A 26200-nucleotide genomic window follows, 5' to 3' on the forward strand; every position below is an offset into this window, starting at 1 on the left:
GCTTTTTTTGTTATTATTAAAATATTATAATACTGTGTAAAAATATTTAATTGGATCAGTCTTATAGGAAAAGAGAAGGGGGAAAAAAAAAAAAAAAGTAGGTGATTGACTTTAGGTACTATTGGGGAATCAAATTTTCTGTTTGATTTTTTTCACATCCTTACAAATTTATGAAACAACTTTTCCAAAAAAGAAAAGCTAAAGACTATTGACAAATATGTATTCAATGGAATGTTGACATGGATAAAGTTACTTTGGGATAGTTGTCTCAAAAAGAAGTTTCCACAGAGCAACATTCCTTTTTCCTTTATTTTGCTTCCTTTACGGTGTCTAAAGCGCCGTTCTACCTTCCTCCTCGGATCTGCAAATACGACGTGTCAAGCCTTGACAGGTCGAGAGTGCCTCGTAGCCACAAGCGGGGCTTGCCGCCCGCGGGACCCACCTTTCGACGCCAGTAAGAAGGACTACCGCCAACGCCACGTCAAAATACTCTCCGGCCACGTCAATCCGACTGCCGTTTCCCCGCTTTCCGCGCAAAACGATTCCATCGCGCCACCCACTAGTCTTTTCCAGCTTCGCGACCGTCGTGTTCGAAAAGCCATCTCACTTCAAAATATTTCTCGATTCGAATCTAATTGAGTTTGCTACATCGATTATTTCTAATGTTTAACTAAAACCTACTCTTATGTTTTTTTAATCGAATAATTCAATTTGATTATTTGTGATTTCACTTATATTTATATATACTAATTGAATTTGATTATATATATATATATATATATATATATATATATATATATATATATATATATATATATATATATATATATATATATGTGTGTGTGTGTGTGTGTGTGCAGTGATTATTAAAGCTATTTAGTTTCATCACGCCTGTGGAGTTCTTACGGCCCTCTGCTCCTATAAATAGCTCGCCGTAGTCTTCCGAAATCTCTGCCCAAAGAAAGAACAGAGACGGAACGAGAAAAGGTAAGAAGGCGACTCCCTGGTCTTGGATTTATTGGACTCCTCCTCCCCTTTCTTCTTGTCACCCCGTCGTTACATGTCGATTTGAGAGGAAAGGTCAGGTCCCGAAGAAGAGGACTCCTTGGGTTCTGACATGGAGCAGAGGGGCTTGCTGATGTCGGTCCTCGGGGTCGGGGTCGGGGTCGGGCTGGGGATCGGCTTGGCGTCGGGGCAGGCAGTCGGCAAGTGGGCCGCGCCGGCAGGCTCGTCGTCCGATGGGGTCACCGAGGAGGCCGTTGAGGCGGAGCTTCGGAGGCGGGTCGTGGATGGGAGGGAGACCAAAGTTACCTTCGATGAATTCCCTTACTTCCTTAGGTAAAGCCTTTCACTCCGATCGCTTTCCTTTGTCGTTCTTGATTCGGGTCCACTGGAAGATGCGAGCTTATTTGAATCACGGGGGCCTTGGGATGACAGCTTTTGTTGCTTTCTTTGGATTGTCTTGTTCCCATGATTTGGGTGTTGTTAATGTTCTTGATGGGCATAGATATGATTGGTTTCTTCTTCCCATTTGATGACAGGGTGTTCATGACCCATTCTTTAGTGTCTGATGGTTCCTTTTTATTACACTATTCTTTTTCCACTAATAACGGAGGAGATGATCCCCGACCTGTATCTGGGAAAAAAATCCTCACTCTACGAGGAATCGATTGTGGTATACTAGGTTACGATCCGGTTGGTTTCTCCCTTCCGTAGTTCTTCTTGCGATTCCTTTTCGGCTTATCTCAAATAGGATAAGATGGATCTTGGATCAGATGGACAGTCATTAACATGCTATAATCGAACGGGTATAGCAGTTTCCCAGTCACCATTGAATTTGGCAGAGATTTTGGGAAGACAGGAATACTGATATATACTTTAGAATTTTAGTTGCAAGCCTGGCATTTTGGCAGCATCGGGTTATACATCATCGGTTGCATGTCAATGTTGAATCAAGAACAGGCGTCTTTTTGCTTCAGATTATAAGAATTGTTGTACAGAAGCACTATAACTTTGAGGGCCTCTTGGCATATGAAATTATTGTCAATGTTGTCTCCTGCCATATGACATTGTGGTAAAGGGTATTTTATTGTTTATACTTCTTTTTCGGTTGCCTTTCTACCATAGGCTTGTAAATGAGATTTTTTGCTGAATTCCTTAAATGCAACTCTGCTCAGAAAACTTCTGCCTTTTTTTTGTATTAATGCTGGATATTTGCTGTCATGTTTCTTCCTCCAACTACATCGTTTCATTTTTACTCCTAGGGGAATAATTTTAATAGTTTAAAATTTTAACGAGGGTTAAATAATTAAGTGGACAAGGTCAACCCACCAGGTTGACCTGGCTGTTCAATAGAAGCAGCCGTTTGGCACCTGATATTATCTATTTTCTGTAATCGTGAAGTACAACTTCTTTGTCCATCAAGCCATCGAATGGAGCAATCATATATTTACATCATACTTTTCAATTTACTGTCTGGGAGCAATCATTCATGTGGCTATTCATTGGCTCTGTTATTGAGGAAAGATGATGTCATTCTACAACCTCTCTTTTACTTTTGAGTTGGCTTGTGTTTAGTTGTCATTGCTCTGTCTTCAATCATAGCGTCTTTCTTACATGGATGTTGATTTTGATGACAGCGAACAGACCAGAGTTATATTAACTAGTGCAGCTTATGTTTACTTGAAGCAAACAGATGTCCTAAAATACACCCGAAACCTTACCCCCGCAAGTCGGGCCATTTTGCTCTCAGGTCCTACAGGTAGTTCTTATACCAAGTTGCTGGCCTTTGAATTGATCTCTATCCACTGTTATCTAATTGGAGTTGTAACTAATTAAGATGATCTTTAATTTTGAAGAGCTTTATCAGCAGATGCTAGCCAAGGCTCTCGCCCACTACTACGAGGCTAAACTTCTGTTGCTAGATGTGACTGAGTTCTCAATCAAGGTAAGCACTTGAAACAATTGTTTTCTGTTTGCCTACAAATTTCTGATTGCGCTATCATCCGTTGTGTGTTTGGTCACAGATTCAGAACAAATGTGGGGGTTGCAACAAAGATATGGTAAGATTTCTAAGATAGAAATATGTAATCAAGACCTCTTGTCTATCATAGGAAAAGCTTTCAGGAACTAAAATATTAGAATTTTCTAGGAGATGTAACTGAGAAACATTAACCATTCGCTTCTCTGGTAGAAAGATGATGCATATTCTTATATACTTCAAAAAGCATGTGCACATGTTGGTGGAATTGGAAAGCAAATGTTGTCTCACCATTTTTGAGATGTAATATGAAAACAAATTTAACGTGTTTTCTCTTTGATTTATTTTTACAACGTGATTGTAATGCCTTTTATGCCTGTGTACTTAATTGTTTTTTTGCCATTAGTATGAGTCAAGATTCCTTTGTGCAATATTCTTATTTTGTTAATTATTAAAAATTCCCTCGACCGCACACAATACCTCCTGCAGTTTGTTAAGAGATCAATGTCAGAAGCAACATTGGGGAGGCTTTCTGGTATACTTGGATCTTTGTCAACCATTCTCCGCATGGAAGAATCTGAAGGTACTGAGATGAGAATATTTGCTGTCACCAAAGATTCTATCAGTTTGCATGATCTAGCTTGTGTTTGTTCTACCATGATTGGCTGAGAGGTTCCTACTTTTACTTCTTTTGTTTTTGTCACAATATATTTTTTGTATGATGGATCACATGTATATATATTATCTGTTAGTGAAAGTCTAATATAGAATGTTCAAGTAGATGAGTTTTTTCACTTCTAGTCTTGCTAAAGAGGTATGATACTAGATGGAAGGTTCAATAGGTTTGATAAAGCAAACTGACAGGTAAAACTCGACGGGGGCCTCCTCAAGCTTTTTCTGAAGTATGAGACAAGGGCAAGTATTGAACCTAAGGGCGCTTTTCATCCAAATAGAAACTTTTCTTCTGTTGTTTACGAGGTGATGCATGGCAAGCATGTATATGCAAATTGCCTTGTAAATGTCTTAGAAGGCATACATGTGAGGGTCTAGAATCTAATCCTTCAATACAAGAATTAGTGTTTATTTATCTAAACAAGGTCCTATGTGTTAATTTATGGTTATTTACAATTCTGGAGTAACAGTCAGTGTCTTCCCATGTATTTCATTTGTTCAAACTACAAAGATCTAGTGATTTAATCAGTCACTGGTACTTGTCCTTCAGGCAGTAGAAGTTTTTGCGGAAAGTAAAAAAAAAGAGTGTCTTATATATGTATACACAAACATACATACATACATACATACATATATATATATATATATATATACATATAAATATATGTATATATACATATAAATATATGTATATATACATATATAAAAGAGAGAGAGAGAGAGAGAGAGAGAGAGAGAGAGAGAGAGAGAGAGAGAGAGAGAGAGAGAGAGAGAGAGAGAGAGAATTGTTTTAGTAATATCAAGAGCACCTATACTGCATCTCATATCAACAATCTCTTTGATTTCATATGAATGTTGGATTCAGCCACTGCTAGACAAGTATACCATACTGTGTTTCTATGTTTCTACTATTTTTTAGCATCTGTAAAGCATCCTGCTTTTGATGTGGATATCAAGGGGAAGGGGAATGCAGAATTTTGCTTTTAAAGGAATAAAATAAAATGTGAGCATGTGATAAATTACTTATTTACATATCATTGTAAACAATCAGTCCTGATATAACTCTGTTGAATAGGATTTAGCTGGAGAAAGTTGATGAGCAAAGAGTCCCAAATTGCACACTTAGTATGTGTTAAGCAACAACCTGATAGATAATTTTGCTTTACTTTTCCAACTTTCTGTTATAATGAATAACTTACTGGCAAGTAAATAACAAGATCTTTTGTTTTTCATAATTGTTTTGACAAAAGATGTTCGCTTTTATCACATCTAATGCTGATTGCAGGAATGTTCCGTAGGCAAAGCAGCAGTATGGAGCTGAGGCAAAGGTAAGGACAAAAAAAACAGAAAGAAAAGAATGATCAGACAACTTAGAATGACTTTTCCTAACATGTTTTTATGTGCTTTGTATTTTCAGAAGACCAGATTATGCTAATAGCACAAATGAGCTTCCTAAGACTGCTTCGTTCTCAGCTGAGATGGGTGGCCTTACATCACAACATGGTTCTAGAAATATGGGTATTTGACTGTGTTTTATATTTAGAAGCTAAACACTATCTTTGCTATAGTGTTTGTTGAATTGACTAAATTTCTAAAAGTGATACAGGATAAGATGGAAAAGAGTTCTTTAACAATTTGAAGATAAATTGTATCATGAAAGCTTATTAATATCTGTAGTTTTATGTTCTAATTGTTTTAAGCCAATGATCTTATTACAGAAACATAAAGGAATACTTTTCTAATGTCAGTTATCTGAGTTGAGATTCGGTGGTGTCCTGTGTAAGATTCAAGGTTGTTGTAATTCTCTTTGAAGTCCTAAATACTCTTTAGGATAAGATAACAGCTGGGATAGAAATACAGGATATAGTGGTTACTGAGTGGAATATTGATCCAGATGATAGTTGAAGTGTAAAGGACAGGAAATAGTGTGACAACCTTGTTAAAGTCACAATTATGAAACCTGTTGGAGTTGTCACAATTACATCACTATATGAGAGGAATTATTATTCAATGCTTGGAGTTGTCACCATGGAAGACGAGAACATTTGTCATACCTTATTCGACTAAGTCAGTAGGAAATTAAGGTGGAACTGTTTTATATTTTCCTGGCAGCTAAGAAGATATGTGAGAGAAAAACTTATAATGAATATAAACTTTAGAGATATATCTGGGACATAGAAAAAGCTAATCTGGATTGTTGGTTAGTAATTTAAGGCATCTGAAGGTCTGAAGGTGTGTCGCAAACTTCAAACATTATGCTCCCAAGTAGAAAAAAGAGTAAATATAAGATACAGAATGGTTCATTCTTCTCACATTTTGAATTTGATTCAATAATACTGCTTTATTGAGAGGTAAGAGAAAAATTGAAAAGGACATGATTTAGCTGTTGTGTCAAAACCAATCAAGTTATTGCTGGAAGTTAAAGGCCCAATAACATGTCATGTCACATTGGTAAGCTTAACTGGCCCTGAGCATTGTGCCTTACACTATGTATATTTGAGTGCAATGCATAGGCATGATGCGATATGCACTAACAGGGACAGGATCCACACGTATAACAAAGGCTAAAAGATCTGTGTGAGTAAATTGTTTGCTTGTATGACACCAATCTGTGGCTTATGAGACTCATCATTGGATTATCTTTGTTTGTAGCACTATAGCACATGATGGCTAATGGCTTAGTGTAGCTTAATTCTTTCAAAATTTGGTAAGGATTGTATGTATTAAGTAGACCCAGAAATACAAGGATCAGTTATGCTATCTTGGGACAGTCAACTGATGTACATGTTATAGAAATGCCTTCAATTCTTTTGTTACATAAAGAGAAGTGACAAGTGTTTATGGACATATTAGTTTCTTAGCTCATTGTCTTTGTAATATGTGACCAGGAGGAGATGATGTTTTTGAATATGTCAATGCTACAATGCTTCTAAAGAAGCAATGGATATTCATGAATCTTTAGAGTTTGGAGAATGTCGAAAACTTCACATCATTTCAACTTGAGCATTGATTGCATAAATACATCCGATTGATTATTCTTAACGCATTTATGATTGCTAACGTCTTGAATTTTCTTTTCATGTTCAATTTTCAGTCACCCCAAAACGATCCAGCTGTTGGTCCTTTGATGAGAAAATTCTTATACATTCACTTTATAAGGTATACTCTTCTTTATGCTTATTGCTGTTGGGGCCATATAAAAGCCTTATCTTTAATAAATGATGCGGCACAATGATTATGTTACTTCAAAATTCTGAATCTTCTGGATTTGTTGAGGTTGGTTGTCTGCAAGTTAGGAGTTGACTATATTATTGCCATTGTCCAGGTTCTCATTTTGATCTCCAAAAGTAACCCAATTATCCTTTACATAAGGGATGTTGAACACTTCATCTGTAGATCAGAAAGGGTATATTCATTGTTTCAGAAAATGTTGACAAAGCTATCAGGACATGTGATAATACTTGGTTCAAGGTTGTCAGAACCTGACAATTGTTGTAAAGATGTAGATGCAAGACTTACTACTCTTTTCCCTTACAATATAGAGATTAAACCTCCAGAAGATGAGAACCATCTGGTTAGCTGGAAGTCCCAGCTAGAGAAAGATACTAAAACAATTCAGATTCAGGACAACAGAAATCACATCACAGAGGTTCTTGCAGCGAATGATCTTGAGTGTGACGATTTGGGCACAATCTGCCTATCAGATATATTGGTTCTTAGTACTTATATAGAGGAAATTGTCGTGTCAGCAGTTTCTTACCATTTGATGAATAACAAGGATCCTCAATACAGAAATGGGAAGCTTGTTATCACTTCAAAGAGGTCAGTTGGTCTTTGATAGATCCAGTTGGTTTTCCGTTGGTTCTTTATACTTTATTCTTTATCTTTTATGATTGCAACAGTTTATCACATGGCTTGAGTATATTCCAAGATAGTAGGCTATGTGGCAAGGATACCCTCAAGCTGGAAGCAAGTGCTGAATCTGAGGTCTGTGACACTTTTATGAAGGATTGGAACTCTGATGTGCTGATATGAACACCGGTGCTTATTCTTTTCTTTCTTTTTTCACTTCTTTCTTAGGAAGATGTAAATGAAGATGCTCGAACTGCCACAAAACCTGAAAATAATGGTGAAGCTTTACTTCCTGGAAACAAAAGTGAGACAGAGAAATCAACGACACTTGTGAAAGATGGGGAGACCTTAACTCCAATAAAAGTGCCCGTATGGTTCCCTTGCTTATATGCCTTGAGTTTTATGTTCTTTAAACTGTCTGATATTCTGTCTTAGTAATACTCCATGTTTTGCTTAAATGATTCAATTGAAGGATGGCCACATAAAAGTGCTAGAACTAATGAGTATGTTTCCAAGAATTTTCTTAAAATTTTGTAGCTTTTCTCTTGATACAAGGAAATAAGATATTGGACTCAATGAAAGAGCAACGATATAGTCTTGTAAACCATATGGGAAGTTATCTTTGATTGAGCTGCCAACTGCAACTAGCAGTAATTTAGTGGATGTCTATTGTTCGAATAAAATGTCACATTCAGAAATTGAAAATTTATTTTTAGAGCTCTCAAATTAAGAACTGAACATGAACGTGTCTTCTTTTCCTTCCTCTCCTTGCTCCTTAAGCTCCGACCAGTCCCATGTGGCCTCAAATGTAGTAATGTTTCTTGATGGAACCTCCTTATTCTACTCCAATTCATTTATTTCTCAGATTGTTCAGATGTTCCTCTCGTGATCAATGTTTTTGAGCCATTGGATAGGAAAAATTTTCTTGAAAGCATTAGCACAAATATTGGTGGTCCAAACTAGTAGTGTAGACACGCATGAAAGGATAACTTAATAATAAATATCACTTTGAAGTTGACAAATAGTAGTTTCTTCAACAGTTTAATCTCAAAAAGAAATATTTTTTATGGGTGATGATCAAATTTTTTAATGCAGATTTTATTAGTTTTAATGCTTTTTGTAAATATATGGCTATTTACTTAAGCTTTAGCGACAAGTTCTCTGCTTTGGGGATATATTGTCATTCACTTAAGCTTTTGTTATTAAAGGAGTCTTAGTTTTCACTTATTTCTTTCCCAATAATCACAGTTACATTTTCAAATAGATGCCAAATGCAAACAAATTACAATACCATTGTTCCTGTCATCGGATTCTAAGAACAGAACCTATGTGCTTTCCACTTACCACAGGAAGTTGCTCCAGACAATGAATTTGAAAAGCGGATCAGACCAGAGGTTATCCCAGCTAATGAAATTGGAGTCACATTCGATGATATAGGCGCCTTAGATGAAACAAAAGAATCTCTTCAAGAGCTGATCATACTTCCCCTTCAACGACCAGACCTATTTAAAGGTCTTTTGAAACCCTGCAGAGGAATACTACTGTTTGGGCCACCTGGGACTGGGAAGACGATGCTTGCAAAGGCCATAGCAAATGAAGCTGGGGCCAGTTTTATCAATGTTTCTATGTCCACCATCACTTCAAAATGGTTTGGAGAAGATGAGAAGCATGTTAGGGCCTTGTTTACGCTTGCTGCAAAGGTTGCCCCTACTATAATATTTGTGGATGAGGTTGATGGCATGCTTGGACAGCGAACTCGGGTTGGAGAACATGAAGCAATGAGGAAGATCAAGAATGAGTTCATGACACGGTGGGATGGACTTTTAACAAAGCCTGGTGAAAGAATCCTTGTTCTTGCAGCAACAAACAGACCCTTTGACCTTGATGAAGCAATCATCAGAAGATTTGAGCGCAGGTTTGTCCAGTTGCGTTTCTACACTTTCCCTTGTTAAAGATACAAGGATGTACTCCCTAAGAAGATGTGCAACTTTTTGCACTAATCACCTGAATTAAACAGAATCATGGTTGGACTACCATCCCTGGAGAGCAGGGAATCAATATTGAGGAAACTTTTATCAAAAGAAAAGGTTGAAGGGCTTGACTACAAGGAGCTTGCGACCATGACAGAGGGATACAGTGGCAGTGATCTTAAGGTTAGTAATGTTTTCTTGGGTTATAGAATCACCATATATGGTCATTAATTCTTTTCGATAATTATGGGCAGAACCTCTGCATTACAGCAGCATATCGTCCTCTTAGAGAGCTGATTCAGAGAGAAAGATCCAAGGAATTGGTTAGTTTGTACTTCTTGAACTTTTGTATTCTTTAGAGCTGACCTAATAAGTCAACCCACGGTTGACCTCCAAACCATGGGCTTGTGCATTTCCTTCTTGGCCGACAGCAGAATTTCAATTGGATTTTCCTTTTGTTTTTCCTTGATCATAAATTACCTGTTTAACTTTCCCAAGAACAAATAGAAATGAATGTATTCTTCGATGAATTTGATTTTCTAGATCTAAGCAACCAGAAGAAACTTTATGCTGTGCAACTTCAATTTTGTATCCTTCTTCATTAAGGCCAACAGAATTAACAATGTCTCTCTGGTTGCTCCTCAATTTCCTGACACTATTAAACTGTAGTATATCTTTTTTGTTTCAGGGGAAGAAGCAGAAAACTGAGGAAGGTGAGAGTTCATCAGCGGGTTCAGAAAATAGGGACGAGGATGATCAACCGGCAATTGCCCTGAGGCCATTAAATATGGATGACTTGAGGCAAGCAAAGAATCAAGTGAGTTTAAGTCTCTGTTGCATCTTGAGAAATCTTCAATTTTTCAGAGGATCTACTGTCTACTCTCTTTTCATTATATATACATACATACATACATACATATGGCTGTTGATGTCTTTTATTTTATTTCGTCAACTGTGCATGCAGGTTGCTGCAAGTTTTGCTGCCGAGGGTTCTGTAATGAATGAGCTGAAGCAGTGGAATGATCTGTACGGGGACGGTGGCTCTAGAAAGAGACAACAATTAACATATTTCCTTTGAAGTATACATGCGTATAGACATAGAATTGCTCTTGCAAAGCGAGGAGATCCAAGTGAGAAGTCATGCACTTGTATGTAGGTTGGAATTGGTGTGTGGTTCACTGTTAGATATTACCTCAGGGATCAATTGCAGTGTAAAATTCTTTTGTAATAGTATGTGTATTTGATATTCATTTATGTGTTCCAAGTTGTAGTACACTTGTTTCTCTTTACGGTCTATAATTTATCTCTACTCTTTTAATTGAAATGATAAGATCAAATGTGTTCCAAGTTCTGGTATGTGGGGTCTTTTAATTAAAATGAATTATTTAGTATTCAAGACTCGTATCTTGTATCTTGTTTTCTATTCAAAAAAATTATGTAATTATCTAAAACTTAAAAGTTTAGTTTGTTTTTGATCGCCAATATGACAACCAAATCATCATCTTAGGAGAATGTTAATTTAACCCTAGCTTGGAGGTCCGCTGGCTTTACACGTCATACCGTTTGATGCTCCAATTGATAGTTCTCGACATTAACATGAACTGTTACCCATAACTATAATGTTGACGATTGGACATCGATTTCACGACTCCATAGTAGCTAGCTATTTTGCATAATTGTTCATGAATTAAATTCCTATTTCAGTCCAATAATTTCCTGACACACAATAAAAGGCATCCTTAATATATGCTTTAGATTTTTTTTTAATCTTAGGTAAATTCACTGTATATAAATAGAATGTTTTGGGATGTATAACATACATACTATATAAATATAATAAAATATAGATTGATTTTAAAAATACATCGATATATATTTTTTATAAAGGTAAAGATAACACTTTTTTAATTAAATAATTCCAACATTTAACCCGACTTTAATCTCCACCAAAGAAAAAACAAAAAAAATCCTAATACTAAATCTTCGCACGTCTCTGAAGGTAACATTTGCCCTTGGAATTAATAGGCACCGCCGACACCACTGCCTCCGGTGACACGTCCAATGCGATCAATCAAGATCAGAGAAAAAGAAATAATAAGCGATCAACAGCTTTGAGATTCGGTTACTCATTGAAGTACTCTGATTTGAACGTCAATCTGCAACATGACGCTACCACCCTACTCCCCTCCTCCTATATATGAAGACCCCAAGACTTCCCTGCCCTTTTCCAACACCCTCGAGGGTTAGAAATGGAAAAGAAAGAATTATAATCGAAGCCCATCGGAACGCCTCCTCTTCCTTCATCAGATCTGCCCGCGACTCCGTTCATCGAAACCCTCTCTCTCTCTCTCGCTCGCTCTCTCGAGTCCCGACTCTGTTCATCGAAACCCTCTCGAGGTCCGATTCTCGCCCAGGATTTCCGCCCATCCCCCTCTCGATCGCGATCCCGCGGGCGTCTTGGGATTCGAGAGCGACGGGAGGATGCGGAGTTCGATCGCCACCTACAGAGAGAGCCTCTCCCGGATTGCCAACGAGGTGCTGGACACCGCCGACGAGCTCGAGGCCCCCCGGTCCCGACTCTCAGAAGGCGAGTCACCGGCCTCTGCACGTCGGCTTCCCCGGCGGTTGTCTCGGATTTCGCCCCCGACTGGTTCTCCCACCGCCAATGGGGTTGATTCCGGACCCCAGGACGAGGTATGCTTAATTTGTGAAGGCTACACGCTGATCTCCTATCAAGGGCGTTTGGAGTTCTTGGAATCTTGTGTCTTCTATGTCAATTTGGTTATATTTGATTCTTGGAGTCCTTCATCTTCTATGGCAATTTGAGTTTCATGATCTTGAGATTTCAAGAGTCCTTTGCTGATTTAAACTTAAGAACTATCGATCCAGGATTTCAGGTTGACGCTCGACATTTAAGAGGAGAACCTAAGGATCTCAGGTTTTAATGGACCACCTGCGTGACTCACCTTCTTTATCCCCCCCCCCCCTTTGCTGATGTGGATATCTATTGATTTTGAATTTGAACCTGTATAATTACATAATTGGAGTGATTCACCGTATGCACTGATGTCTAAAAATAAAATGCTATTGTCTTCTTATGAAGGACTATATCCAAAACATACAAAACAGTTTAGGACGTGTGATTGAGTTAATTCAAGAATCTCATGTTTTGAAAATGGAGGTTTTAGTTTTACATGATATGGCAAATGTATCATTATTGAAATGTTTTACACTTTTATTAGTATAAAAAGCCTAATAAAATATAGATTGCAAATTCTGCTGATTGAAACTTCATTTCGGCTCGAGTAAAAATATGAAGTTATAGCCTGAAGATTCTATGAGAAAGTTGAGAGCGAGGGATGAAACACCCCCAGACTGATTCTTGTTACCTTGGTGTCAGCATGCAAAGGACTTAAGAAAATTATCATGCATGTATCTTATAATGCGGAACAAGAAGTGTTGCAATATCTGCTAAAGATGTCTTAACCACTGTAAAATGAGGTATGAGAGTTGTCTTCATCTGCCTGTTGGATGATGAATTAATTATGGTGATTACCAAACTGGTTTAGTATGATTAGAGAGCAGAGGCCACATGCTTGAGTGGCTGACTTTAAAAGGGCAAAAGGAAGTCATGCTTGAATGGTTTAGTATGCCATTTCCTTCATTGTTGTCATTTTTACATCTGTTTAGAATATTGAAGAAAGAGATGCACAGCTTAACCAAGTAAAAAGAGAAAGAGATATGTTGGACCCTTTTTTTATATACTTTTTATCAAGGAGGGGGTTTTTCAATGGAAAACAAACAAAGGGGACAAATATGGTGATATACATGGGCAGAGGAGGGTACTGAGGAGAGGTAGGAGGGAGGATGTACCAGTTTTAACAAAGGATTAGGGTAGGGGATGAAGATTGAGGGAAAGAGAGCCTAGGAGGGGAGGAAATGGAAGAAAGGAGCTGCTGATGGAAAATAGTCGTCCATTCATGGGTTACAAGGTTGAACATGATTTGACCTGAGGGGTATTCATTCTCTTTCTTTAGTTGAATTGCATATTTGGCATTATTATTTATGAAGCATAAGATAAGTTAGTACTTTAATCCTGAATATTAGATTATGTGAGCTGGGTAGTCTGAGAAAAAAAATCAGACATCTAAGTAATTAATTACTTGCAATTATATTGATCTTAAATTATATCATTACCTTTTCACTTCCCTGTGTTTTGTTTTCGCAAGTTTCAGTTGGGTCTTCATGAAACCGTGGGTGGGTCCCTTTGAATAATAGTTGGGATCTCTTTACTGCATTTGTATCATTGTCTTCCAGCTTGTTGAATCTTTTTAGTTCAACTGGTGTTTTGTCTAGCATCCTTTTGATGAAAGCTGCATGCTCAACTTTGATTGCTTTTCATTCTCCATTGTTCAAATGCAGATAGCCAAATATAAAGCTGATATCCTGAAGCTTCAAGCATCTGAGGCTGAAATTAGGGCACTGTCAGTGAATTATGCTGCTATACTAACGGAGAAAGAGGTAGTTGATTGCACATCTTTCTCTTCTTAGTTTTATATTCTTTTATTTTCTTTTGTCTCCAATTGATGACTTTTTTCGGCCCTTTTTATGAATCTGTCTTTCTTGTCAATTTTATCTTAAGGAAAAAACTGAAGTTTTCTACTTCGGATGCCTTGTGCTTATGTATAGATTTTTATGTTCATGCCTACTGTGTTGGCATGTGTCATCTTCAAAAGCTTGTTTCTAAGGGCATCAATCATATCTCATTCGTCATTTCTGATCTTGGCTAACAGGGTTCAATGAAAATTTTTTCCAATATTTATTTATTCTTATCAAATTTGCATCTATATGTTGGTTTCCAGTCTCTTTAATAATATTTCTTTTTAGGTTATCTTTGATATTTATAGGTATATACTAGGTTTTCCTTACAGGTTCATGTGTTGTTCCTAGTTTTTGAAAATATTTGGATCTTTGACATTATTCTTCACCTTTTAATCAGATTATTAGGTTTGCTCCAAGGCTCCAAATTACTATAGTGGTATCAAACAGGAAACTGAATACAAGCTTACTGCATTTAGCTATTTTTCATCATGTTTGTCAGGAGCAACTTTCTAAACTTCGTGAGGAAAATGGTTCTTTGAGGAAAAGTTTGGAGGCTTCTGCATTACATCCATCAAGGGATGAGAGTCACAAAACTTTAACAAATAATTCTAATGCACTGAAGGTAATTCTATGTTGATGCTTACGTCACTTGATGATTTGCTTTAATGATTTCGTATGTCAATACTGTCATTTGAAAATCTTCCATTGGTCAATTATCTGAACATTTACATACTGATAAGGCCTATTGCTTATGTATGTTAAATTGCTTATTAATTAAACAACATTGAAGCTTTTGATGGGTCTTTGCCTCTATTTGTATTTGTGTATGTACTAGTATCATCACCATATTTTTGAACCATATATATTTTATGAACTCTCCTGGTGGATATTTGTGGTGTATCACTCTATTTTTTAATCAATGTTAATAAGTTGTTTAGTTGCTTTGGACCCAAAAGCTACAGTTCAATAAATCACACAGGTTCTTAAGGGCATTGAACCTCAAGTTTGCCCGCTTTCATCCCCAAATCCCCATCTCCAACTAGGCATTCATTCTGCTGCATATTGGAGGGTGGAGCCGATGACAGTCCATGTCGGCCCTTCTTACATCATCAACTTTTGTGTTTTCAGCCTTCTATTCTTGTGATGGAGGCATCTCTTGCTGTCACTGTTATGCCAACCTTTGAATTTTTCAGGCACCTTGTGCCCTGCTGACCAACCTTATGTCAACCTTTGATGGTGGTGACCCTCATCTATGCCTTTTTCTTGGAGGTGGCTGCTGAGGGTGTTGTGCTCCTAGGTGTCCTCTCAGCTCCACCAGTATGATCATATGATCATGGAGGTCAGGTGGCACCAGGGAGGTGTCTTTTTTAGGGGAGGGACTAGGAGGCCAGTCAAATTGTGACAGGCTGTGATGCCCTAAAGAGAACACATCTTTATAATATTCCTTCCCCTCTCATTAAATCTCTTTATTTAATTCCTTTAATACTGTTACTAATTGCATTTTTTTCTGTGTTTTCTTTTGCATCTTGGGAATAAACCAATTGCAGGAATTGGGTCAAGCAACCTTGAGTTCGTTGCTTGATAGCTAAATGCAAACTATCATCCTAAAATTTCAGCTGTGTTTTAGGCCCTTCTTTGTATTTTTCTTTCTTTAAGAAATTTGACCGTCGATATAATTCTACAATTTTTGTTTAGGGTCATACTTTCATCTCAAGCGAGACTAAAGATAGATCCAGTATGCATAACTTCCAATATGAATCCCTTTGCAATCTCAAGTTATAGTAATAGCATTTGTCACCATTTGTCCTACATGTGTGTTCCCAGTGATCTGGACATGAATTATGATGAAAATTTGATATTATTTATTCTGTTATATTATTTTTGATGTGTTTAACAACTTGTGTAAGCTAATACATCTTAAAACCTCACCTTTCTCCTGCCTACTTGGTTTAAACTTTAGCAGGCAATTTTTTCCTTTAGTTGATTCCCTTTGTTGTGGGTGGGCTTATCCATTATTTTGATATGTTATTTCAAATGATTGTTGATGGCAATACTGCTCCTTGGAAAAGTATTGCTTCTGATTTACTTCCACTTATACTAAAGATAGGATCAATAATTTATATTATTTAAAGCACATTCATTTCTTATGTTGGTAAAAAATTTAGACCTTTGGGCTGGACTAGGAATGGTTTTTCATTTATCCACCTTCATTGAAACAATTTTCAATCACACAGCTTAAAATTTTTTACAGGGAAATTCTGAACATTCACCTGGCAGACGGCAAAGACATTTTTCTCAAGAAAACTCACATTCTACAGGAAATCATACACCGAAGTCTAATGTCCCCAGGCAGGATGGATTGAGCAATGGGGCAATGCAAAAACATGCAAATTCACATGGCAATGGAAAGGTACTTATAATTGTTGTTTTGCCCTTCTTACTAGTTGTTAATGTTAGGAACTTCTTGGTACTGCATATTAGAGTCTATATTATCTTCATAAATATGTTAAAGAAGCCTATGCATGCATATAATTTCTATACAGGAAGGTCCAGGTTTGCTTCATGAAAACAAATCTGTGGCTGCATCAAAGTCTAGTTTTGAGGCTGATATTGAAAGATTAAGGGCACAACTTGACAAAGAATGTCAAAATGCAGGAACCTTAAAACAAAAACTGCAAGGTATAATCTTACCCTGTTCCTACATATTCATTATCTCATTACATAGTTTCCTTTCTAGTGGCCATTCTTTTCTTTATACATTTAATTTTTTACAGAGGAACGTCAGCTGAATGAGTCTTATCTGAGCAATATCAATGATCTCAAGATGGATAAGGAGAGGGTGAGTGTTATTTGAATCTTCAGTATGATATGTTGTCTTTTACAATTTCTTAGAACTTGCATTTGTCCAGTATAACATAGGTTATTGTACAATTGTTAAGTTCCTTAATCAATTGCTCAAGTCCTGATGTGCTACACAGGTAATTAATTTATGTGGCTTCTCAGAAATGTTAAACTTAAGTGTACATCTTTCCTTGGAAATTTTAACTTCATGGTGATAAAAACTAATGCCTTCTTTAACCCATGCCTCTAAGGTCTGCTACTTCTTCCTTAAATTGGTTAAATCAGTGACTGCTTTATTAGGTCACATAGGTTTCATGTATGTATAATGCCTTCCAGTCATGAATCCATGGTTCGCAGTATCATCCAGTTCCTATATTATACCCTATTGTATTGTTATCATCCAAGGTTGATCCAATTTTGATTGATTTCTCAACTCATAGGAAATTGCTCAAATTGGTATGAACTGATCGAATTCAACCATTGTTGGCCTAGCCAATTTGACGATCACAAAAGAAGAAAATAAGAGGAAAGAGGCGGAAGGAGGGAAGAAGAGAAAGATTTAGATGAAAGGAAGCATAGTTTTCAAAATCAGTTGATTCTAACAAGGCACATACAATTTCGGCTAGCCCACCTGGGAATCTTCCTCTATCATGATTGAATGAAATAAAGAAAAAGAGGACATAGAAGAGAGGAGGAAGAAAGAGGTGGGAGAAAGAAGGGGAGGATCAGAGAAGTGGGTAAAGCCAGTCAAGGAGATGGGAGGATTGGATAAAGAGGAGATGAAACAGAGAAAGAGGAGGGAATAGCGCAATTTATCTTAACTAGTTCCCAACAGTTAGAGGGTTCAGCCGTCTGGACTCCTGACAGTAGTTAGCTGTTCATGCCCATGCATTGCCTGCTGCGTCTTTCCATCACTGCTTTTGTTGCTCGTGCCATCTAGTCTTGCAAGGTCTTAGGTAAAACCTGTGATGGTATAGATTACTGCAAACTTAAAAAATGCATTATAATTTCTTATGACCTTTTTAAAACTATAATCTTCTTTTTTATGACTTTTAATTTTAAAATTTTCAGCTGATTCCGATTCACCAATCCAATCCGGCCAATTTAGCACATATTAATCATATCGTTGCTGGCTGATTCCAATCCCAATTCCTATTTTCTGACCTACGCATCAAATATTATTTATATATGGTTATCATGGAAAACAAGTTGACCTATATTCTTCATTCCAAGCCTCTAATGCGTCGATTTATTTGAAGTAACTAAATTGAGGCCAAATTAATTGACTGCTTGGATTTGCCTAAATCAGTGAGATTGGGTTTGCTTGGGTTGACCAGTATTCTGGTCAAGATTGCCACCACCAACAATTCCAATCATTTAAAGGAGGTCACCTTTCTGCTGCTTGAATTTGACTGTCAACTTAGATTCTTTTGTTGTTGTTCACCCAATTACTTGTAAGTTATTTTTCAAAATATTCAATTCATCAAGTATCTTAGAGGTTTTCTACTTAGTGGTACTCTATTGATGTTTAAATTCTTGTGCAGCAATTTCTTCTCCAGTTACCTTGATTTCTTCTGTAGTTTCCTTTTGTTTTAAGAGACCTTTATACTACATGATGCATACACAAACTTCTGAAAGCTACTACTTTGTGTTGAATAGTCAATGCATGTACTTTCAACTTGTAGTTCAGTAGAAACTGTATATATAGGGTGAAAATGAATGTGGGGATGCTTATGTTCTGATAGGCGTGCGTGCATGGTACTCTACTCTCTCATCCATCTTTCCCTTTTGTTTTTCTCTGTTATATAATTTTTTTTCTCTAACTGGCAGAGCTCTATTGAGTTGAAAGAGTTGCGCAAGGAGTTAAATGAGAAGATATCAGAATTAGGACAACTAGATGCAGAACTGAAAAAAAGAGTCATGGAACAAGAATCTAATATTTCTCTTGAGAATGCAAAAAATATGATTGTGACTTTAGAGAAGGAGAATGCCAAACTCAAGGTTCTTACTTTTGCTGACATATGTGATCTCTTCAAAGTATAGTTTTAATAAATAGCCCAAGATCTTGAGTGTCTTTGAGTGTTCTTTTTGAATTTTGTGTAGATAGAGAAGGATGAACTTGAACAGAATCTAAAACTACACGTGCAGAGTACATCTGAGAAGGCAGTTGACACTACCGAGGTAGTTCTCACTTCTGTACATTCTTTTTATCCTATTTTTATGATGTATTAATGACTATGTTCAAAATTTTTGTGAATAAGATAAGTTTGCAAGCTTCAGGAAGGCAGGAACAACATGTATTGTGCTTCTCTGCATTCCTTCATGGTCTGATGATCAGTTTATCTGTTTTGTTTGTCTCTCTTCCTGCTGCTTCTAAATCTTTAGTAAATATAAGAACTCATATGTTTATTCGGAAATTGTTCCAAGTCTAATTCTTGACTGATATGATTTTATTTCTTTACAACACTGAGTTTATTCTAGTATAAGATTATTAAATTCTTGCTTCTGTTGTTAATAATGTTCGTATGTGCTTTGCTTTTCCTGCGAACTATGTTCATTAAGGAATACCGGCTGTATTTGATCATGTTACTGCAGTGGACAATCATTTGTCCAGGACTCTAGGTCTTAACCATGTCTTCATGCAAAACCTGAAATTTCACTTATTTACTTTTGTGTCTTTTGAATCTTCTCTAACTTATCTGCACTGAGAAACTACTGATATTAGTGGATGCTAATCATCTTTGACTGTTATAGGATATTTAAAGATGGTAGACATTCTGTTTTGTTAAAATGGTACTAATGTTTTGTAACTAAAAAACATTTTACTAATTTCAACTTAAAAGGATGTGGAGAAGATGACACTTTCAATAAAGAGGTTGGAGGAAGAACTGATGGACACCCGCAAAGGACGGGACAAAGCATTACATGAATTGGCCCGACTCAAGCAACACCTACTAGAGAAGGTAACTTTTTCCCTGTTTCTTCCCTGAGGATATACTATTGACATTGATGACAAACTATCTGGCTATTCACGTATCTTCAAAAAAGTTTACTGGCTCCAATTATTTTCAAATTTTCAGTAATTGAGTTGTTTTTGAGACATTTTGTTTATATATAAGAATATCCACATCTGGTCACAAAGTTATTTTTTTTAAAGAATATCTTAAGTATTTTCTACTGCCATGCGTGATTATTTGGTATTTTCTCGTAAATAGTACCTTTCATTGTGGATGACAAGAATCAGATCTCTAATTTTTAGCATGAGATTTCATAGCTTTCATTTTCATTTAATGAAGAAATCTGGTATATTTATTGCAACAAATTGAGTACCAAATCAAAGTTAACTGGTAAATTTATTGCAAGCAATGTTCAGTACCAAATCAAAGAAAGCTGGTAAAGTTATTGGAAAATTTTATTGATAAATTGAAGAAAGCTGGTAAATTGAGTACCTCATCAAGACAGTTTTTATGAAGTTATCATGCTTAATGGGAGTCATTTTTCAAGTCATATCATATTATTGTCTCTTGGAAATGAAAGTTTAGAGTTCAAGACTATTATTTTTGGCTTAACAGTTATTATAAAGTTTTGATTTAACATCCTAGGCTTTTTCTGGCTTCTAAAAATATAATTTGGAGATGTTGCATGCTAATGTTTGGTTTATGAGAGATTCTAGACTCTCTGGTCATGACAAAAGCTACCATATTGCAACCTGATATGTACAGAGTTAATGATTTAGTTCACCTCGATGCTCGATCTACCACAATTTCTGTTTCCGCACTGTTATGTGTTACTGGAATGATATGCACACCATTGTTCTGAATCTCTATGATCATATTATTGGTAGGGACTAGGACAAACAGTCAAGACATGATGAATTCATGCAACCACCAATTCTTATTCAACTGCTGCTTCAACAGTCTCCACATTGAGACCATCAAATTAAATAATCACTTCCATGCAGTCAAATGTAAGCCACTGCTTCAGTTAAAATCCTCCACACTGAGCTATTAAATCAGTTAGATGCTTTCAAGGATATCATGTGCTGACCAAAATAAAAATACTTATAGAAGATCCTATCCAAGTCTACCTATGAATATTTATTTAACTTGAGATTAACAATGAAAAGCTACATCATATGAATTGCAAAGCCACATCTGTCACTGCAACTACTTTGTGAACATTGTTAAGACAAAGTTATATGGTCCTACTTCCTAGAGTTTCTGAACCATAAGAAAAACTTCACCAAATTAATATGGTCGAACGGGTGAATTACTTAGTTACTAATGCATATGCAGACTTGGGTTTGGTGATGATGAAATTTCTTTTCAATTTTACACTTTGTTTTTCAAGAAGAAAGTATTGTCTAACATTTTACATGTCTAAGTAGCCTTCAGCTTGATATTTCATAAAGGAACAAACTAAATGATGAAGGGTATTGATTTTGAGTTAGCCAGTTAGGATAAAGTAATTCATCTTAACATTGCAAGATACAATCTTTTTGCAACTTTAACCCTAACTACAGAATTATCTTGTCCTGTGATGACAAATCCCAGGATTTAGATCCTTGGATTCTGAAAAATAAAAAATGTGGAGAGCATGATCTATGTCCACGGAGGAAAGAAAATTTTAAGAAATTTAAGGCAAGGATGCTGATAATTAGGTGTGAATCAACATGAATCAACAAAGAAATATCCATTTATCTGTCGCCAATAATCAGGGGAAAATGGGATCCAAATATCCATATTATTGTTCACATTGCACATTATGACTCATTTAGCTATTTTCTCTTTGTTGATTGACCTGCTAGGTTTCATTTGCTAAAGAAACCATTATCAATTTGGCAGTTGGCTAAAGATATAGCATCTTTTCTAGATTTTTAAGCAAAAAAGGCTGCATGAAAGCCATTTGGTAGATGAGTTATGAGAACGAGAAAGCCTTTCCAAGGAAATTGCAAAGATTTCTTTTTAAGTGTTTTTTTACATGTAACTCTCAATTAAGCATTCTTTTGTAGCTATTTTTTAGTTTACAAGATACTTACTGTCTGAATTTATCAACAAAGCATTGCATTGTTGAATATCCATGAGCTAAGTGAGGGCATTTAATAAATTATTTTTCACTTGATATGTTGATATCTAGGAACTCGAGGATTCAGACAAGATGGATGAGGACACTAAAATGATTGAGGATCTTCGTGCAAATTGTGAACAGCAAAGAGCTCACGTAATGCAGTTGGAGAAGGCTCTGAGGCAGGAAATAGCAAAAAAGGACGAGCTTAAGAAACTAAAATCTGATGAACTTCGTAACTCAAATGAAACAATTAGTGATCTAAAGCAAAAACTTGCTAACTGTATGAGTATAGTCAATTCGAAAAATGTTGAATTGCTAAATCTTCAGACAGCCCTTGGACAGTACTATGCTGAAAGTGAAGCCAAGGTGAATGTTTTTACCTCTGTTTCATTGGTTCTTTGGAGGATCTGTCTCTTAGATCCTATATTATGACTGAGATATACTACTGACTCGTGGGACTTTCTGTCAAAGGAACGGTTAGGAAGAGACTTATCAAGGGCAAGAGAAGAAGCTGCTAAACTTTCTGAGTCGTTGAAGGTATGATTGGAAAATTGAATTTATTGTATCTTTCTGACATATATATATATTGATGCAATCAGTTCTTGCACCCTTTGCCATACTAGTCATCAGTAGGTAAATTGAATTTATTGTATCTTTCTGACATATATATATTGATGCAATCAGTTCTTGCACCCTTTGCCATACTTATCATCAGTAGGTTTTCAATTTGTCATTTGTTTATTGAGTATTTTATCTTCTCTACTGCTTAAATATCAGTGTTCAAACCTCTGCCCAGAGGATAGTTTAACTCTAACCAGTGTGGGCTGGCCATTGGTTAGTGGGATTTTGGAGGTTGGTGATGTATGGGATCGTCAGACAAAGAGGGTGTTGGGTCGGCGGAATTGGCATGTAATAGAAGTGGCCTGGTGCTTGAAGTTTGATGATGTTATATCTATTTTAGATTAACAAAGGTGATAGATCTATTATAGAGATCCCCAAGAAAAAAAAACATAGCAGTGCAGTAGCATCAGTGAATAGCAAAAAGAACCGAAGAAAGGGGGAAAATCTTCTTACCTTGTACCAATGAGTCTCTAGTTACTGGTGGGGTTTTGATTGCGGGGGTGTTTGGGAGGTTATCAAGCAGCAGAAACGTGAAGGTGCTTGACGGTCTATTGTGGGTTTGACTGATATAATGCAGATTGGGCAAAAAGAAAAAGAGGTGGGGGGGGGGGGAGGGGGGATGGCTTCCGTCCTAAGATTCTGTATCCACGATTACATATCTGTCCTAAGAGGGGTGGCTTCATCAAGTATGTAGTCATTTTGAGGACTCGGTTACATATCTGTCCTAAGATTCTGTATCCACTAAGCTTCCATCCATGTTCATATCTTTGGTTGATGCACTATGATGTAAACTTCATCTACTACTTGAATACCATATAATGTTTGGCTTGCCATAGGGTTTCCCTTGCATGTTTGGTTCATGATCTTGGGGATCAAAATCAGAGCCTAAAATAAGAGTGGCATCAAATCTGTGGATGGTTTGTGTGAAGCAGTAAAAAATTATAGTATTTAATTTGGATGTCATCTCTGCAAGCATTATGTATATTCCTTTTTGTTTTTTATTAGCAGTTTCCAAGTGAGACATTTTATGCTCCTTTGCTCTTAATAGTTCTAATGTTTTGAGGTTGTGGGGACAAAATATAGGTTGCAAATCAAGAGCTGGTAATAGCAAAAAGAGAAAAAGAAGAAATAGCTTCTAAACTCGCACAAACTGAGAGGATGTTGTCAGAGGGAAAGAACTTCATACAGAAGCTTGAGGAGGACAACACAAAGTTGCGCCATGCTCTTGAGCAGAGTGTAACAACACTAAATAGGATGTCACTGGATTCAGATAACCATGTTGACAGGTATATTCATTTATCTTTTCCACTTGCATCTATCAGATAAATGCCTTGCTTACCAGTTAGCAAAATGAAGCATGTAGTAGTGCAAGGAAATGGAAGTATTACCTTTCGAGCGCTAGACTACATGATTTTCCTACCAGTCTTTTTTTCTGGTACATGCATGCATGCATGCATGCACGCTTGATGTGAAAATTCCAAAAATACTTGTTTGGCCAAATTGGGCATGCAATAGTCAATTTGATTGATACTGGTGTGTTCCTGGCAGGCGAATAGTGATCAAATTGCTAGTGACATACTTCCAGAGGAATCACAGCAAGGAGGTAAATTTGCCTTTTTGTCACAGGGAAATACTACTGTTGATTGAGGTTCATCTTTTTTACAATTTAGAATGGAACATGTGTTGCAAATTTTGTTGGTGTCCACAGGTTTTGGACCTTATGGTTCGCATGCTGGGTTTTACTGAGGAGGACAAGCAGAGCATAGGTTTTGCTCAGCATGCTGCAGGCAAAGGTGTTGTTAGGGGTGTACTGGGTCTGCCAGGTCGCCTAGTCGGAGGCATTTTGGGAGGAAGTTCACCTGAAACATCATCCAGAGTTGCTTCGGATAATCAGGTCAAATATTTCCTACCACATCTACTACACCCTCTCTCTCTCTTTCTTTTTAAAAGAAAATTTAATTTAATCAAACATGAATTCTCGTACTAAGGTTGAAACCATGTGCATATTGTGTTGTTGTACGTACGTCTCAATTCACTCTTCATTTTTGTTTGGCAGTCTTTTGCAGACCTATGGGTTGATTTTCTTCTTAAAGAAACTGAAGAAAGAGAGAAGAGGGAATCTTCGGAGGCGTCCAGCAGGAGGAGCACGAACTCGCCACTGGAGCATGGATCAAAGTTACAGACTAGTAGTGTTTCCAGTTCACCTACCGGACAAACAATTTCCACAACTCCCCCTCCAAGAAGGTACCACCAGATCCTTGACCATGCGGATGGTGAATTTGCCACGGTGCCGCTTACATCCTCAGCCTCGACTCACCCAGCCCAAAGTAGTCGCTCAAGACCGCCAACCGGGTATTATTGACTTCACAGCATTTCCATTTGTCCCTTAAAATCATTTGTTTGTTCATATGAGAAAAATACCTTCTTATTATTTTGTTGATCATGAATGCTTGTGTCTATATTTGTAAATTAAATATCCTTTTTGAGTGACGTCGTCTTTTCCGGCAGGGTGAAGTTGGAGAACCTTTGCACTGTTTCGAACAATTTCTTTGAATACCCAAATGACATTTCCGCCATCCGCCAAATGGCACAGCTTAAGTTAATCGTAAATACCTGAAAAAAAATTTAAGTTGCTTTGTGGTGCAAAGGAGGTAAAATATTTTAAAATTATACAAAGCAGAAAGATCTGTTGACAAGAAAGCATCGAAGATTTTAAAACGTAAGAAACCCCGTGTTTGACTATAAACGCTGGTTATCACACCATCAATTCACAAAACTGGCAATTGCAAACTCAACACCGTTCATAGCTTTTATATGCTCACAGAATCAACCACCCATTCCAGCATAACAATTCGATTTTCAAGTAAGAATCCTAATTCAAACTCATACAGTTACTGTGAGGATCGATGAGTTTCCTTTTCTCCTGACTTGAATCTCCCAGAAGAAAAGTGGGAGCAAGAATAAGAAAAGTAACAATATTTTGACGGAATAAAAAGCAAAAGCATAAAAGGCCACAGGCACAATATACATATACATATATACATCCATACATATATATACATATACATCCTGCTTCCTTTGAAACCAAGGGTCAGGCACATCAAAAATCAAAATGCAACTGACCTTAGATCTATCATGAACTCAATTTTCCATGTAACTTAACAAACAAACAAGCAAATTCACATATGGCTATCAACAGATATACCTAACCTACTTAGTTAATTGTCCTTGATTCATTGAGATTCAGCCTGTCAAAACTTAGCACCAAAAGATGATATGAACCTCATCTTTGAACAATGTATCAACACTCCAAAACAAAAAGGCAAACAGATCAGACCAACTTCATTAGATTTCCAAATGTAAAAAAAATAAACAGAAAAAAAAGAAACAAAAAGACGAAGCTGATGATCCACTATCACCCATCACTGTATTGGAACTTTGCATTTAGGCAGATTTTAAATCATTGAAAAAGAAAAGGCACAAGATTGCCATAATTGTCAGGTGATTAAAAGTTTCAGTCCCATAAGATCTTCTACGACATTCCCGGATCCTGTACTTAACAAAATTTCCAATCTTGTGCCAGTTAAATGGGTCG

The 26200-nt window shown here is 36.8% G+C and overlaps 2 protein-coding genes across 7 annotated transcripts; both read left to right on the forward strand.

Moving 5' to 3' along the window:
* The first annotated feature begins 865 nt into the window (after window positions 1-865).
* On the forward strand, window positions 866-10798 carry LOC103997013 (ribosome biogenesis ATPase RIX7). 6 transcript variants are annotated; one of them, XM_065168403.1, is made up of 17 exons: window positions 872-987; window positions 1081-1338; window positions 2640-2761; window positions 2859-2947; window positions 3027-3062; window positions 3470-3563; window positions 4938-4980; window positions 5070-5170; window positions 6747-6811; window positions 6978-7474; window positions 7555-7639; window positions 7733-7873; window positions 8854-9428; window positions 9522-9657; window positions 9729-9797; window positions 10163-10291; window positions 10439-10798. In XM_065168403.1, the coding sequence occupies exons 2-17, from the start codon at window positions 1118-1120 to the stop codon at window positions 10550-10552; spliced, it is 2517 nt and encodes an 838-aa protein (XP_065024475.1). In that variant the 5' UTR covers window positions 872-987; window positions 1081-1117; the 3' UTR covers window positions 10553-10798. The 6 variants fall into 6 exon arrangements, with proteins under 6 accessions (XP_065024477.1, XP_009416408.2, XP_065024475.1 ...); XM_009418132.3 differs by having other exon boundaries at window positions 8854-9419; XM_065168404.1 differs by having other exon boundaries at window positions 897-987; window positions 1086-1338.
* Window positions 10799-11722: 924 nt separating this feature from the next.
* LOC135649831 (golgin candidate 4-like) lies at window positions 11723-25095 on the forward strand. The gene is made up of 15 exons (XM_065168700.1): window positions 11723-12168; window positions 13897-13995; window positions 14576-14698; window positions 16328-16486; window positions 16620-16755; window positions 16851-16915; window positions 18748-18918; window positions 19021-19098; window positions 19761-19880; window positions 22054-22350; window positions 22456-22521; window positions 23689-23891; window positions 24154-24208; window positions 24314-24499; window positions 24662-25095. Exons 1-15 carry the CDS (start codon window positions 11956-11958, stop codon window positions 24965-24967), a joined length of 2277 nt encoding a protein of 758 aa, XP_065024772.1. The 5' UTR covers window positions 11723-11955; the 3' UTR covers window positions 24968-25095.
* The last annotated feature ends 1105 nt before the right edge of the window (window positions 25096-26200 follow it).

Source organism: Musa acuminata, chromosome BXJ3-9 (genome assembly GCF_036884655.1).
Source record: "Musa acuminata AAA Group cultivar baxijiao chromosome BXJ3-9, Cavendish_Baxijiao_AAA, whole genome shotgun sequence".
Taxonomy (NCBI): domain Eukaryota; kingdom Viridiplantae; phylum Streptophyta; class Magnoliopsida; order Zingiberales; family Musaceae; genus Musa; species Musa acuminata.

Excerpts from the sequence above, each read along its gene's own strand:
- LOC135649831 (XM_065168700.1), top strand. The coding sequence starts at position 11,956 with ATGCGGAGTTCGATCGCCACCTACAGAGAGAGCCTCTCCCGGATTGCC. Across the intron at positions 16,487-16,619 it reads ATTCACATGGCAATGGAAAG|GAAGGTCCAGGTTTGCTTCA; the intron begins GTACTTATAATT and ends ATTTCTATACAG. Across the intron at positions 23,892-24,153 it reads TCAGATAACCATGTTGACAG|GCGAATAGTGATCAAATTGC; the intron begins GTATATTCATTT and ends TGTTCCTGGCAG.
- LOC103997013 (XM_065168403.1), top strand. The coding sequence starts at position 1,118 with ATGGAGCAGAGGGGCTTGCTGATGTCGGTCCTCGGGGTCGGGGTCGGG. Across the intron at positions 6,812-6,977 it reads TTATACATTCACTTTATAAG|GTTCTCATTTTGATCTCCAA; the intron begins GTATACTCTTCT and ends GCCATTGTCCAG. Across the intron at positions 9,798-10,162 it reads GAGAAAGATCCAAGGAATTG|GGGAAGAAGCAGAAAACTGA; the intron begins GTTAGTTTGTAC and ends TTTTTGTTTCAG.